Source organism: Scyliorhinus torazame, chromosome 13, assembly GCF_047496885.1.
Source record: "Scyliorhinus torazame isolate Kashiwa2021f chromosome 13, sScyTor2.1, whole genome shotgun sequence".
NCBI classification, from domain to species: Eukaryota; Metazoa; Chordata; class Chondrichthyes; order Carcharhiniformes; family Scyliorhinidae; genus Scyliorhinus; species Scyliorhinus torazame.
In genome coordinates this window covers 170,809,912-170,823,027 of record NC_092719.1, presented here as the reverse complement: position 1 = coordinate 170,823,027, position 13,116 = coordinate 170,809,912, and the positions used below count along the sequence as shown (strand labels likewise).

The window sequence follows — 13,116 nt, the reverse complement described above, 5'->3', positions numbered from 1 at the left end:
TATTGATAGATTAACCACTTAGTCGGAGTACTGTTTCAAAGGTTTGTACACGGGTTGAGATTTCTTGACCTTTCTGCTTGCTTCCAGCAAGGTTGTCCCTTCAAATCTCCACCAATCATCTCATGGTTGTAGACTCCCAGTTCAACACAAGTGTCACCAGTATCTTAAGCATAACCATTTCGGGTCAGTACCCTCCTGGTTCTAATATTCTTTCACTTTGGATTCTTGTATTTAAAACTCTTTCTCTTCAAAGCTTGGCTATTCCAGAAGTACGACTCACTCTCGGGCATTCTTCAGTTAACAAAATGTTTAAACTCTTTTAGCCAATACCAATAATTTCAACTGAGCTCTGCTTTCCTGCACCAAGTTTGAACTAAACCAAAAGAACTAAAAACCTTCTTGAGCCCAGAGGCACACCCATAATTTCTCATTCCCATGAACAATTTCTTGTCAAACTTTTCTATTTTTTAAAACTTGCAGGCAACTTGGTCACAAGATCAGTGACAAGAAGCTTTACTAGTCGCGATCTCTTCGAGAAACCTTGGGCGTCATTCTCCGACCCCCTAGAGGGTCGGAGAATGGCCGTTGGCCGCCGTGAATCCCGCCCCCGCCGGTTGCCGAAGTCTCCGAAGGGAGAAAAGTCGGCGGGGCGTTAATGTCGCCGCTGCCGTCGGAGAATGTCACGGGTCTGCGCAAGGCAGCCGATTTTCGGCCTGCCGATATTCTCCCTTCCGGATGGGCCGAAGTCCCGTCGACGTGATGACCGTTCACGTCGACGTAAATTAAACCTCCTTTTCATCGGCGTGACGCTGTGCTCCAGGTTCACGCCGACCAGCGTGGAGGTGAGTGACGGCCTGGGGGGTTGGCTCTGGGCAGGCGATGGCGTGGCCGCAGTCTGAATGCGTGAGGAGAGGTGTGTCTCGGGTTGTGTGTGTGTGTGCGCGGCGGGGGGGGGGGGGGGGTGGTTAGAATAGGCTGGGCTCCAGGGGAGTGCCGGGAGGGGGTCCGTGCCGGGGAGGGGGATGGGGGGGGGGTCCGTGCCAGGGTGGAGGTTGGGGGGGCTCCGTGCCGGGGTGGAAGTTGGGGGGGGGGTCCGTGCCGGGGAGGGGGATCCGTGCCGAGGTGGAGGTTGGGGGGGGGGGTCCGTGCCGGGGTGGAGGTTGGGGGGGGGGGGTCCGTGCCGGGGTGGAGGTTGGGGGATCCGTGCCGGGGTGGAGGGTCCGTGCCGGGGAGGGGGATGGGGGGTCCGTGCCGGGGAGGGGGATGGGGGGTCCGTGCCGGGGGGGAGGTTGGGGGGGGGGGGGGGAGTCCGTGCCGGGGAGGGGGTTGGGGGGGGTCCGTGCCGGGGTGGAGGTTGGGGGGGATCCGTTCCGGGGTGGAGGTTGGGGGGGGGGGGGGGGGGGGTCCGTGCCGGGGAGGGGGATGGGGGGGTCCGTGCCGGGGTGGAGGTTGGGGGGGTCTGTGCCGGGGAGGGGGATGGGGGTCCGTGCCGGGGAGGGGAATGCGAGGGCAAGTGAGTTGGTCCATCTGGCCAGGTGCCAGCCTCCAACAGTTGGACCCATGCGGTCCATGCCACCTGGCTGGGGGGAGGGGGGGATATGGGCAATGATGACAGGTCGTCGTTCCCCTCCCCCCCCCACCAGGCCGTCAAGTTTTCCGATCATCCAGCGATGTTGGCCGCCGTGGCAGCAGCCGCTCATGTCTATGTTGCCCTGGATGAGGAGGAGGAGGAGGAGGAGGAGCGTGCCAGAGAGGCGGCGCAGGCTGCCGCAGAGGGACAGGCGGCAGCCGCCCAGGCTGGAGGGACACCTGACCGACAGGACGAGGAGGGGGAGGAGGACGCCGCGGCCCCACGGCAACGGAGGCACCCGAGGGCGCCCCGTGTGTACCGGCCCCGGCAGTCATACCAGGACCTCACGGACCGGGAATGCAGGAGGAGACTCCGGATGAGGCGGGAAACCGTGGCACACATCTGCCACCTGCTGGCACACCTGTCACCGCGTGGCACTGGCGGGGGACACCCTCTCCCCGTGTCCGTCAAGGTTACGGTGGCCCTGAACTTTTATGCAACGGGGTCATTCCAGGCACCGAGTGGGGACCTGTCCGGCATATCGCAGACATCGGTGTATCGGTGCATCCGGGCAGTGACAGATGCCCTATATGCCATGGCGCACCGCTACATCCGCTTCCCCGTGGACCGGGCCAGCCAAGATGCCCGGGCCGTGGGCTTCTCTGCCGTGGCCGGGTTCCCCATGGTCCAGGGCGCGATCGATGGGATGCACGTCGCCGTGCGGCCACCTGCAGATAACAGGGCCGTGTTCACCAATAGGAAGGGGACCTATTCGATGAACATACAGGTGGTCTGCGACCACCGCATGATGATCCTGCACGTCTGCGCCCGTTACCCAGGCAGTGTACACGACTCATACGTGTTGTCGCGATCATCCATCCCTGGCATGTAAGAGGGACGCCATCCCCGGCTGAGGGGCTGGTTGCTGGGCGACAGGGGCTACCCATTGCGATCGTGGCTGATGACGCCTGTACGGAGGCCACGCAATGAGGCGGAGGACCGCTACAATGATGCCCATGTAGCGACAAGGGGAGTGATAGAGAGGTGCTTTGGCGTGCTGAAGATGCGTTTCAGGTGCCTGGACCTCTCTGGGGGCGCCCTCCAGTATCGGTCAGATAGGGTCGACCGCATCATTGTGGTGTGCTGCGTCCTGCACAACATAGCCCAGCAGAGGGGCGATGTGCCGCAGGTAGAGGAGGGCGGAGTGGAGGAGCAGCAGGAAGAGGCGCAGTCCTCCCCAGATGAGGGGGATGGGGGTAATGGTCAGGGCAGACGGGGTAGACACAGGCGGGTGGCTGTCCACCGTTACCGGCTGGCCCAGCGGGCACGGGACAGACTGATAGCCGCCCGCTTCACTGACTAGATGGGCGTGGGAATCGGGTAGTATGGCCACAGACCGCACACCATGGCAACAGCCGACCACCCACACCCCCCACCCATCCACCCACCCAGCACCCTCACCCCCCTCCCCAACCCCACCCGCATGCACACCACTCCCCCCCATTGCCGATCCACCTGCGGCACAACGGGCCGGGCTCTCACAGTTGCGGGTGGACGCGTGTCTATTGCAGGCCATGGAGGATGATGACAACCCGCCCTGCGGTGAGCTCCTGGCTCTACATCGTTGGACTATGTCTGACCCATGGCCACAGTACCACCATCCACCCGGACCATCCCTGCATGCGGTTGTGACACTGCAGCGCACGGTCCCGTCCTCTGCCCGGGGGATGTTGATGGCGGCCCAGGGGGAAGGGGGCAGACTCACCTGGGGCTGAGGTAAGACCACCCCTCACACACACACTTGCGCTCAACGTACATGACACCCCCGCACGCTTTGGACAGAGCACAAAGGCAGCTTCTGTAGGTGTAACATTGACTTTAATAACCAAAGGTGTTCATGCACGTGCCCTAGCCCCTAAAACTCAACTGTGCCCTGCACCCGTGCCAACTTACTCAGTGTCTAATTGTTTGGCCTTACGGGCCCTTTGACTACGTCTACGTGGTTCCCAGATGGTACAGCAGAACTGGAGGTGGACTCCTGTGATTCCTGCCCTCTGACACAGGATCCCTTTGGCGGCCGTTTCCTGGGGCGTCCTGGCCTTGATGGGCCAGGCTGCGGCCCGGGCGACTGGGATGGCGAGCTGCCAGTCTGTCCTGCCCGTTGCCCACCCGATGCACCTGGGACGGAAGGGGGGGGGGGGGGGGGGGGGGGGGGGGGGAGAGAGAGAGAGAGTCCGAGGTATCGCGGTGTACCGGGACCTCCCCTACAGGGGGAGCCAGGACGGACCACACCACCTCCTCCTCCCTCGGGGTGCCCAATGGCCCCCAGGCCTCTACATGGGTGGGGGATGCGAACGGACTGGCCATCCGACGCCCCCCGACATCTGGCGCTGCCAGTCCTGGAGGCCCGTGCTGGTATCGACAGGGGTCTGCAGGTTTGCAGCCATGGAGCCCAGGGGGTTGGCAAACCCTGTCTGTGACAGTGCGACGCCGGCTCGCACATGGCCACTGGCGCCGATACCCTCAGCGATGGCCTGCAGAGACTGGGCCATGGCCTGCTGAGACGGCCATGGCCTGCTGAGACTGGGCCATGGCCTGCAGAGACTGGGCTATGGCGTTGAGCGCCTCTGCCATCTGGCGCTGGCTCATGGCCTCCTGTGAGAGGGCAGCCATTTCCTGGGCCACAGACGCCGCCTGCACGGAAAGCCCCAGGCCTCGCAAACCGTTCCCCATGTCTGACACCGTCGCACCCATTGCCCCCACCGCAGACGCCACCCGTGCGGTGTCAGCTTGGGTGGCACGCATGACCGGCACCACTCCCAGCTCCTGGACGCGGGTGGACTCCTCCACCTGCGACTGCAGCCGCCGCAAGCCGCCCGTCACCCTCTTCGCTCGTCTCCGGGTCGGTGGTTGCATCAGATCTATGTGTGGGTGTGGTAACTCCAGGAACCCGGGATCCATCTGGGCGGCAGATGTTCGCTTGGGCTGGGCTGCCCTCCGACCGCCCGGCCCCTCTGCTGCTCCTACCTCCACCTGCTGTACCGGGACGGTTGTGTTGTGCGCACCAGTGAGTGTACCAGACGCCTCATCACTAAAGTGCCCAACCGAGGTGAGTGTTTCTGCGATGGTGGAGGGTGTTGGTGACAGCAGTGGCGTTGAGTCGTGCTCTTCGTCCCACTCCGAGTCCATGGCACTTTGGGGTGGGGGTTCGTCTCCACCCATCCACTCTGAGTCACTGTCCGGTATTTCGTCTTCCTGGGTAGTGCTGTCCCGGGTAGGGGTGTCCCGGGCAGTGGTGTCCCGGGCAGTGGTGTCCCGGGCAGTGGTGTCCCGGGCAGTGGTGTCCCGGGCAGTGGTGTCCCGGGCAGTGGTGTCCCGGGCAGTGGTGTCCCGGGCAGTGGTGTCCCGGGCAGTGGTGTCCCGGGCAGTGGTGTCCCGGGCAGTGGTGTCCCGGGCAGTGGTGTCCCGGGCAGTGGTGTCCCGGGCAGTGGTGTCCCGGGCAGTGGTGTCCCGGGCAGTGGTGTCCCGGGCAGTGGTGTCCCGGGCAGTGGTGTCCCGGGCAGTGGTGTCCCGGGCAGTGGTGTCCCGGGCAGTGGTGTCCCGGGCAGTGGTGTCCCGGGCAGTGGTGTCCCGGGCAGTGGTGTCCCGGGCAGTGGTGTGCTGGCTCGGATGTGACGGGGGCCTGTGGCTGCCCCCCTCGTCGCTGGGTGGTCGCTCCCGCACGTGACGGGGGTGTCGTCTCCCTGTTGCTCCAGGTCTCTCCGTCTCCCGTGGTGTGCGAGGGGCATCCTGTGGGCGTCGCATGCTGGAGGGTCCGGGTCTCTCCGTCTCCCGTGGTGTGCGAGGGGCATCCTGCGGGCGTCGTATGCTGGAGGGTGCGGGTCTCTCCGTCTCCCGTGGTGTGCGAGGGGCATCCTGCGGGCGTCACATGCTGGAGGGTCCGGGTCTCTCCGTCTCCCGTGGTCTCCGAGGGGCATTCTGCGGGCGTCGCATGCTGGAGGGTTCGGGTCTCTCCGTCTCCCGTGGCCTCAGAGGGGCATCCTGCGGGCGGTCTGCATCTGCGGGGATGGGTGCCTGGACGTTTGGTCCTGCGATACACAATGAAGCATGCATGGTTAGACATCAGGCAGTGATCAGGTGATATGGGGAGGGGGATATAGGGGAGGGGGGATATGGGGACGGGCTGTCGGTGGCTCACTTGCTACTACGCCCCCGACCTCTGCATCAGCAACCTCCCGGTCGTCAGGTCCGCCAGCCAGTTCCAGGGCCCTTTCCTCGTGTTCGGTCAGTGGCCTCTCATCAGCGGGGCCTCCTCCAGTCCTCACATGCTCCCTATTGTTGTGTGCGCGCTTATCCTATTGGGGGGGGGGGGTAAAAGGCAACACTGTTAGGCAGGTATATGAATGCACGCCATTGGTTGCTCGTGCATTGCAGAGGTTAAGGTTAGGGCTGGATTCACTTGGGGATATGAGGGATGGGGGGATATGGGGGAAGGGGGGATATGGGGGAAGGGGGGATATGGGGAAGGCTCACCCTGCCTGCTCTGACAAGGTCGTTCACCTTCTTGTGGCACTGTGTGCCTGTCCGTGGTGTCAGGGCCGCAGCGGTGACGGCCTCTGCCACTTCCCTCCACAGACGCCGGCTGTGGCGTGGGGCAACTCTGTGGCCATGCCCGGAATACAGGGTGTCCCTCCTCTGCTCCACCGCGTCCAGGAGCGCCTCCACATCCCGTGACTCGAACCTCGGGGCTGAGCGGCGGCCAGCCATCCAGTCGGGTGTTCCGGTCGGGTGTTCCGGTCGGGTGGGGGGGAGCAGCGCGGCCTTATGAGCCGTCACGCCGTGCGGCGCGTATGACGCTGCACGGCGTGAACCCCTGCGCAAGCGCGGATCCCGTTACGTCGCTGCTAGCCCATTTCGGGCCGGAGACTTTCGACCCATTTTTCCGACGTGACGCAAGTCGGATTTGCGCCGTTTTTTGCGCCGATCGGCGGACTTTCCGCCGATAACCGAGAATTTCGCCCCTTGTTCTTAAAGGACCATCATAAAAATGTACAATTCTCCCCAAAACAACATGTGCCATCAGAGTAGATAAACCTACACTGTATGTTGGCCATGCAATAGCGCTTTCTCTATCCATCTCATGGCTCATGTAGACGTAGAGCAACAATTATAGTTTTACATTCAGGTGGTCAGGCTAGATAATTGAATCAGGAGTAGCGAAATGTATTGCTGTGCTCCCTCCTTCGTATTTCTGAATTTAGTACATTATATGTTCTACAGTCTTTTCTGTCTGCCCACAGCCTGACCACACTGGAGTGCTTTTAGATTTGCCATTTGTGCATCGAGTATTAGCATCCGCCATGATTTGTTCAGACGGGGTTGGATTTTTCGATGAGTTTTGCAGAAGATTAAAGCTAGGCACCTTCTGCATCAGGTCTCCCATGAGGTATTTATGACTTCTTGTGAGCTCCATTTGGCTTTCCAAACTTGAACAATGGATGCAAAGGGCTTAGATAAATTTGCAAAAGCTAAATAAAGGCAATTTTGGATGATTCACTCAACAAGACCTACCTTCTGTACTTGTTTTATTATCTCTTCATCTCGGCCTAGAAATGTTTTATAGGACGTGTACACACCTACAGGAAAAGATAACAATTAGTATAGCTGCTATTTAGGACAGAAATAGCAGTTCAAAAGACTATGGGAAACAGTTAAAAGGAATAAAGCCATACCCAAAACGCCCCCATTCTATTATTAGATTTGCATAGTTGAAGTTCCTTTTCTAAAAACTTATATAATTAATTCTATAGTAAACGGCTCCTGATTTCAAGAGGAAATCAAACACAAAATTCTAATATTACTTCTCCACCAACCAAAATCTAGATGATATTGGATCACAAATCTAACGGGCTTAAATCAAAAATATGTTTGGTGCAATGGACCTGGTCTGTAGTTTCTCAAGAAATCAGCAATATGATGAAACACTTTTTTTATAAAAGTAAGAGGTGTGTTTATATAGTATTTTCCAAGACCACTGGACATTTCAAAGTCAATTAAGTAGTTTTGAAGGATAGTCGCTATTGTAATGGAGGAAAGGTGGCAGCTAATTTGCGCTCAGCAAACACCCACAATCAGCAATGTGATAATGACCAGATGATCTGTTTTTGTGATGTTGGTTGAGGGTCAGGGTGTTGCAATAACTCCCCTATTCTTCTTGGAAATAGTACCATTGGGTCTTTTGCATCCGCCTGAGCAGGCAGATGGGTGCTGGTTTAATGCGTCATCCAAAAGACAGCACTTCAATAGCACAGTATACCCTCTGTACTGCACCAAGTATCAGCCTTGATTTTCTTTGTGCTCGAAGTCTGGAGTGGGACATGAACCCAGGATAAGCAATCAACAGGCTAATGAAGGGCCACATACACAATTTAAAGACTAAACGTAACTGCTGACTTTACTCTAACATTTGCAACTACATCCAACAAAAAACACATCTGAATCTATCTATAGCATGAATCTTTCATTTTTATTTTGTCTAAGCTGTGGATACGTTGTTTGATGTTTATTTTTGGAGATCCTTAATTTTGCAAATCCAACAGAAACGCACCAGGCATTCATGATTCAAATTGTTTTTGTAGCCACAGAGAATTCTGAGCTGTTGAATATTTTGTTTAACTATTCACCGCAAACAAATCAGGGCTGAATTTTGCTGCAAGCTTTGGTAACCTGAAGTTGGGACCATTTCTGTATTCCGACTCTGTTCGGCTTCATAGCATGCCTGTTGGTTGAATTTTAAGAGACAACCAAATAAAAAGCTGCATTTTTGTTCACTGTCAATTAGGAACAGTGAGCAGGTTCCATAGGCAAGAGCCCAGGAAAGTCCAGTCGACTGTAAAAGAACCCTCACCATGTGACCAGCAGGAGCACTGCTGAAGACTAAACAGCAAGAACGGTAGGAATGCACTGGGGCTGCAATCACCATCACAGGTGCAGTTGAGAGCACATGATGTCAATGGTAACTGGAGACATCCATCTCCAGGAAGTCCCTATTCCATGGCAAAAGCTGACAGATGGGATGATCGATGCCGTAACATTTTCTGTCTATCGCTTAAAATGCCAGCATTAGGGGCTTTTCACAGTAACTTCATTTGAAGCCTACTTGTGACAATGAGCGATTTTCATTTTTCATTTGTAATGCAGCCTTCATCTTCTGTACTACAGCAGCATCCTTTCACTTGTTGTGAAGCTGACCCAGTGAGGAGCCAGTGTGTCCAAGTTAAAAATTCTCTCTATTTGAAGTAGACAGATTTTTGGCCTCAGAGGGGACCATGAGATATGGAAAGCAGACGGAAAATGGAGTCAAGGACAATGATCAACCATGATAGGGGTCCAAGAGATATGGAAAGCAGATGGAAAGTGGAGTCAAGGACAATGATCAACCATGATCTTATTAAATGCAGAGCAGGCTTAAGGGATTGTACGGTCTACTCCTGCTCTCAATTCTCATGTTCTTCTATTTTCTTAAAACATTTGAGCCAAATGACTCCTTAAATTCTGGAACGGCTACCATCTAGAAGGACAAGAGCAGCAGGTACCCGTGAACACCACCACTGGAGGTTCCCCTCCAAGTCATTCGTTATCCAGACTTGGAAATATATTGCTATTCCTTCACTGTTGCGAGGTCAAAATCCTGAAATTCCATCCCATATAGCACTGTGGATTTACCTACACCTCTGGGTTTGCAGCAGTTCTAGAAGGCAGCTCACCATCACCTTCTAAAAGAGAAACTAGGCAAGGGTAATAAATGCTGGCCCAGCCAATGATGTCCACATCCCATAAAAATGAAATTAAGAATTGGACTTCTGCCATTGCCGGGTGGATTGCTGCCAAAGTTGATAGTCCTCTCCTAGTAAAAACCCATGGAAGCAGAAAGACGTCAGGGAGCCAAGCCAGATGCATTTTAAAAAACCTGCCCAGCCTGCCTGCCTCCAAAGCCGAAAGGGGCTTGGAAAAATCTGGTCACCAATTCTGAAACAAATTATGCTGCTGAGCAATGATACTCTTCATTTGCGAGAAGTAGCTTTATTGCAAAAATATTAACCCAATACTGTTAAAACATGAATTTGGAAACGGTTTTAAAAACTTAACTACTGACCTCAATGTTTCCAATCACTTTTGCTTCTGCACTAAATATTTACGGTGACATTATTTACGAAAGCTATTCTCACTTGTATTTTGCATCTTATTCATTCTCACCTGATGGAGCCGGACTTACTATTTATTTGAAATCAGGGTAAAATTTAGAAGCTTAAATTAGCACAAGTACCAAACTATATGATTCAGTAGTGCAAGCAACAGCCAAGTACCAATAAAATAAGCCTTCTTGTCCCTGGTACTTGAGGGGTGGAATTATTATTTTCGCTCTCACTTGATTGCAACAAGACAACAATCTAACAATTTATAAAATAACCAGTGAAATAAAAAAAATATGTTTTGTTAACCAGGTTTTGAGTCCAAAGTCTTCAGATTTTTCAATTTCTTCACCTTGACCTGCTTTGGAATATCACCTATAACAGAACAATAAGGTCAATTCTGTTGTATAAATGAGTTCAACAATATGCTAACCAGACTCAATTTTAAAATTTCTGGAGCAATTTATTCAGCTAGTTTAAATTAAATAGAGACATTTTCTTATAATGAAAAAAAATTACAAACTGAATGTTTTCAACTTTTATTCAATACATGCAATTCCCTCAATAAGTGGGAAGGAAAATGGAAAGAAAAAGAGAGTAAGAGGGAGACAAAAGAAAGCAGGCAATGATACATTTTCTATTTTTTTTCTGAAGGCGCTGACTTATAATGGGAGTATGCTTCCAAAGCATTTGATACCCCTCATAATTTGTCCAAAGTGGCTATTCTTCACACACAAGACCAGCCAGTGAAATCTGGTAATATTTTGAACTGTGCCGGGTATTATAGCGAAGCTCAATGCTTTTTCATCCAACTTCCAAATGTAGACCTGCATATTGGGAATATGAATTTTATACTCTAAAGGCCTGGGTGCCAATTGGCAGCCTAATTATAATGATCCAACTGCATCCTTAAAATCAATTAACTCTGCACTGACCAGAAATCTTATTTGTACGGCTTAATACCATAACAGGTAGTGCACATTTCTCAAAAGGAGATTGGAGGATCAATTGAATACATAACACAACAGGGCTTAAATGGCATAATATATTTTGACTATGTTGTCAGACTTGCTTTTTCAAGGTGTATACATTTTTCAGAATTTCATAACATTGCGATAGAAGCTCAAAAGCTCATTTACTTTCTCAACCTTATTTATAAATCCCTTCATGACCTTACCACTCCCCATCGCTACAACTTCCTCTAGCCTACAATCTTCCAAGGTCTCTGTACTCTTCTATTCTGGCTCCTTGTGCATTCCATCCCCTATTTTTGATCCTTTCACCAGTGGTGATTATGCAGTCAGCGGCCTTAAACCGTCTCCATCTTTCTCTCCTCCTTTTTAGCACTCCGTAAATCTTATCTTTTTGACCAAACGTTTGGATACCTATTTTAATATCCGAGTGCATATTTGAGTGTCAAAATTTGTTTGATAATTCTCTTGTAAAGCACCTTAAGATATTGTACTACATTAAAGGTGCTGTATAAATAGAAGTTGGTGTTGTTTACATCTAATTTTGATATGAAGTGTTTGGGACTTGCTATTCCGAGGGAGGATCACACTGTACAATCAAATATTTCAATGTGTTGTGAGAAAATGGCTTCTTAACTCTCCGAAAGTCCAGGTACCATTCCATTTCATAATTGGTGCTTTGCTTTCTGTTCCCGTATTGAAAAGCTAATCTCACCTCAGAAAAATAGCTTTTGATAGACATTTATTTTGCACCAAGCTCTACCTCTGGGAGTTCTAGACAACTAGTTCACAGAGAATTAGTTCAATGCATCTGACTCTCTCAGGCAAAGAATGGTCTGTGTTTTTGAAGCAACTGCAAAAAGCAGCCAGTGTTTTAAACTCTGAATCAATTTAGCTTTGAATATTTGAGCTAGAAAAGAGGAACCCATGTTAGAGTGAGGTTAGGCAGTGTTCATACTGTTATCCATAAATGAGGAGTGTGTGGTAATTGATTTTCTCACTGTGAAAACAAAATAAAGTTTATTATGTATTTTGTTTAAATAAATCCATTATTGTGCTAAGACTGTCTCAACAGGGTGCTTTTCAGTGCATCTTTGTAACAAGGAGAATTCATGGTATGTTTCATATTTTAATGTCTGATTCACAAAGTGAGTAATTTTGGTTATGAACACACAGAAATGTGAGGTAGTATATTCAATATACGGTAATGTGAGGTGGCATGTGAATGTCCCTTTAAGAAAAGTGTGCTTTATCAAATGGCTGCAGTGATGTCAGTGTGTGGGCGGAGCTGAAAGCTTTTTTTGGCTCTGCGTTTAGTTTCGCTTTCAGTTGGAGAGCTGCATTCAAACCAAGCAGATGTGTATTGATCTCGCTCTCTGCAATCTAAAGAATGTCTCCAGATCACTTGTTGATTTCAAAGTAATACCTGTTCCTGCAAGGAATGCAAACCTACTGTCTTTGTTAAAAAGGGGTTTTTGACTTATGGATATTGGTTGGAAACTTATTAAGGGTTATATATAGAGTACTGTATATTTTTTTGGGGGTTATCAGGTTTGGTAGTTGATAAGATGTTTACTGTGGGTTTATAAAACGTTAACTGGATTCATAGAATAAACATTGTTTTTGTTTTTAAAATACTTCTTAGTTCTCGGTTGCATCACACCTGTAAAGTGGGCCCTTGTGTTCCCCAGAAACACAATCTATTAAAAGTTGTGGGTCAGGTGAACTCCATAATATACTTTGTTGTCTCTAAACCCTGGCCTATGATAGAGGTAGTATATTCAATATAGATAATTGTGAGGTGGTATATTTTGGTAGGAAGAATTGGAAGATTACTTATTACTTGGAAGGAGAAAGTTTAGGTGGGGTAGAGGAACAAAGAAGCACAAAAGAATCAATCACTAAATATTGCGCCACATGTTAGTAACGCCACAAAAAAATGAACCAAACCCTAGATTTTATTTCTGGAGAGATAAGAGTTGAAAAGTAGAGAATCTGAATACAACCTCGGTTGGACCACATTTAAGAGCACGGCATGCAGTTCTGATTGTCATAACAGGATATAAAGACTCTGGAAAGGATGCAGAGAAGATTTACAGGGATAATAATTGTGGGTATACATATCAGAAATGTGTGGATATACATATCAAGAAAGAATCAACAGGCTAAATCTCTTTTCACTTGAAAAGATGCCTGGATGGTTATCTAATTGAGTTCTCTAAAACTAAGAATGTTTCCTCATGTGGGGTAGAGCATCATTCAAGACTGTCAATAGAACATAGCCCCTAAGAAATTCAAGAGGATATTCTGAAGAAACTTCATACCAAACAGTGGTGACAATGTGGAACTTTCTACCATAGACAGTAAAGTCACTATAGTCCTA

The 13,116-nt window shown here is 51.0% G+C and overlaps 1 protein-coding gene across 1 annotated transcript in view; it reads right to left on the bottom strand.

The window, feature by feature from the left end:
- The window catches only part of dennd6a (DENN/MADD domain containing 6A), a 213,996-nt gene that overhangs the window by 38,559 nt on the left and 162,321 nt on the right, over positions 1-13,116 (bottom strand). Inside the window, exons 13-14 of the mRNA XM_072472432.1 lie at positions 10,072-10,137; positions 7,142-7,206 (exon numbers count right to left, since the gene is read on the bottom strand). Of these exons, the coding sequence (XP_072328533.1) occupies positions 7,142-7,206; positions 10,072-10,137 (131 nt within the window). The remainder of the gene's footprint in view (positions 1-7,141; positions 7,207-10,071; positions 10,138-13,116) is intronic.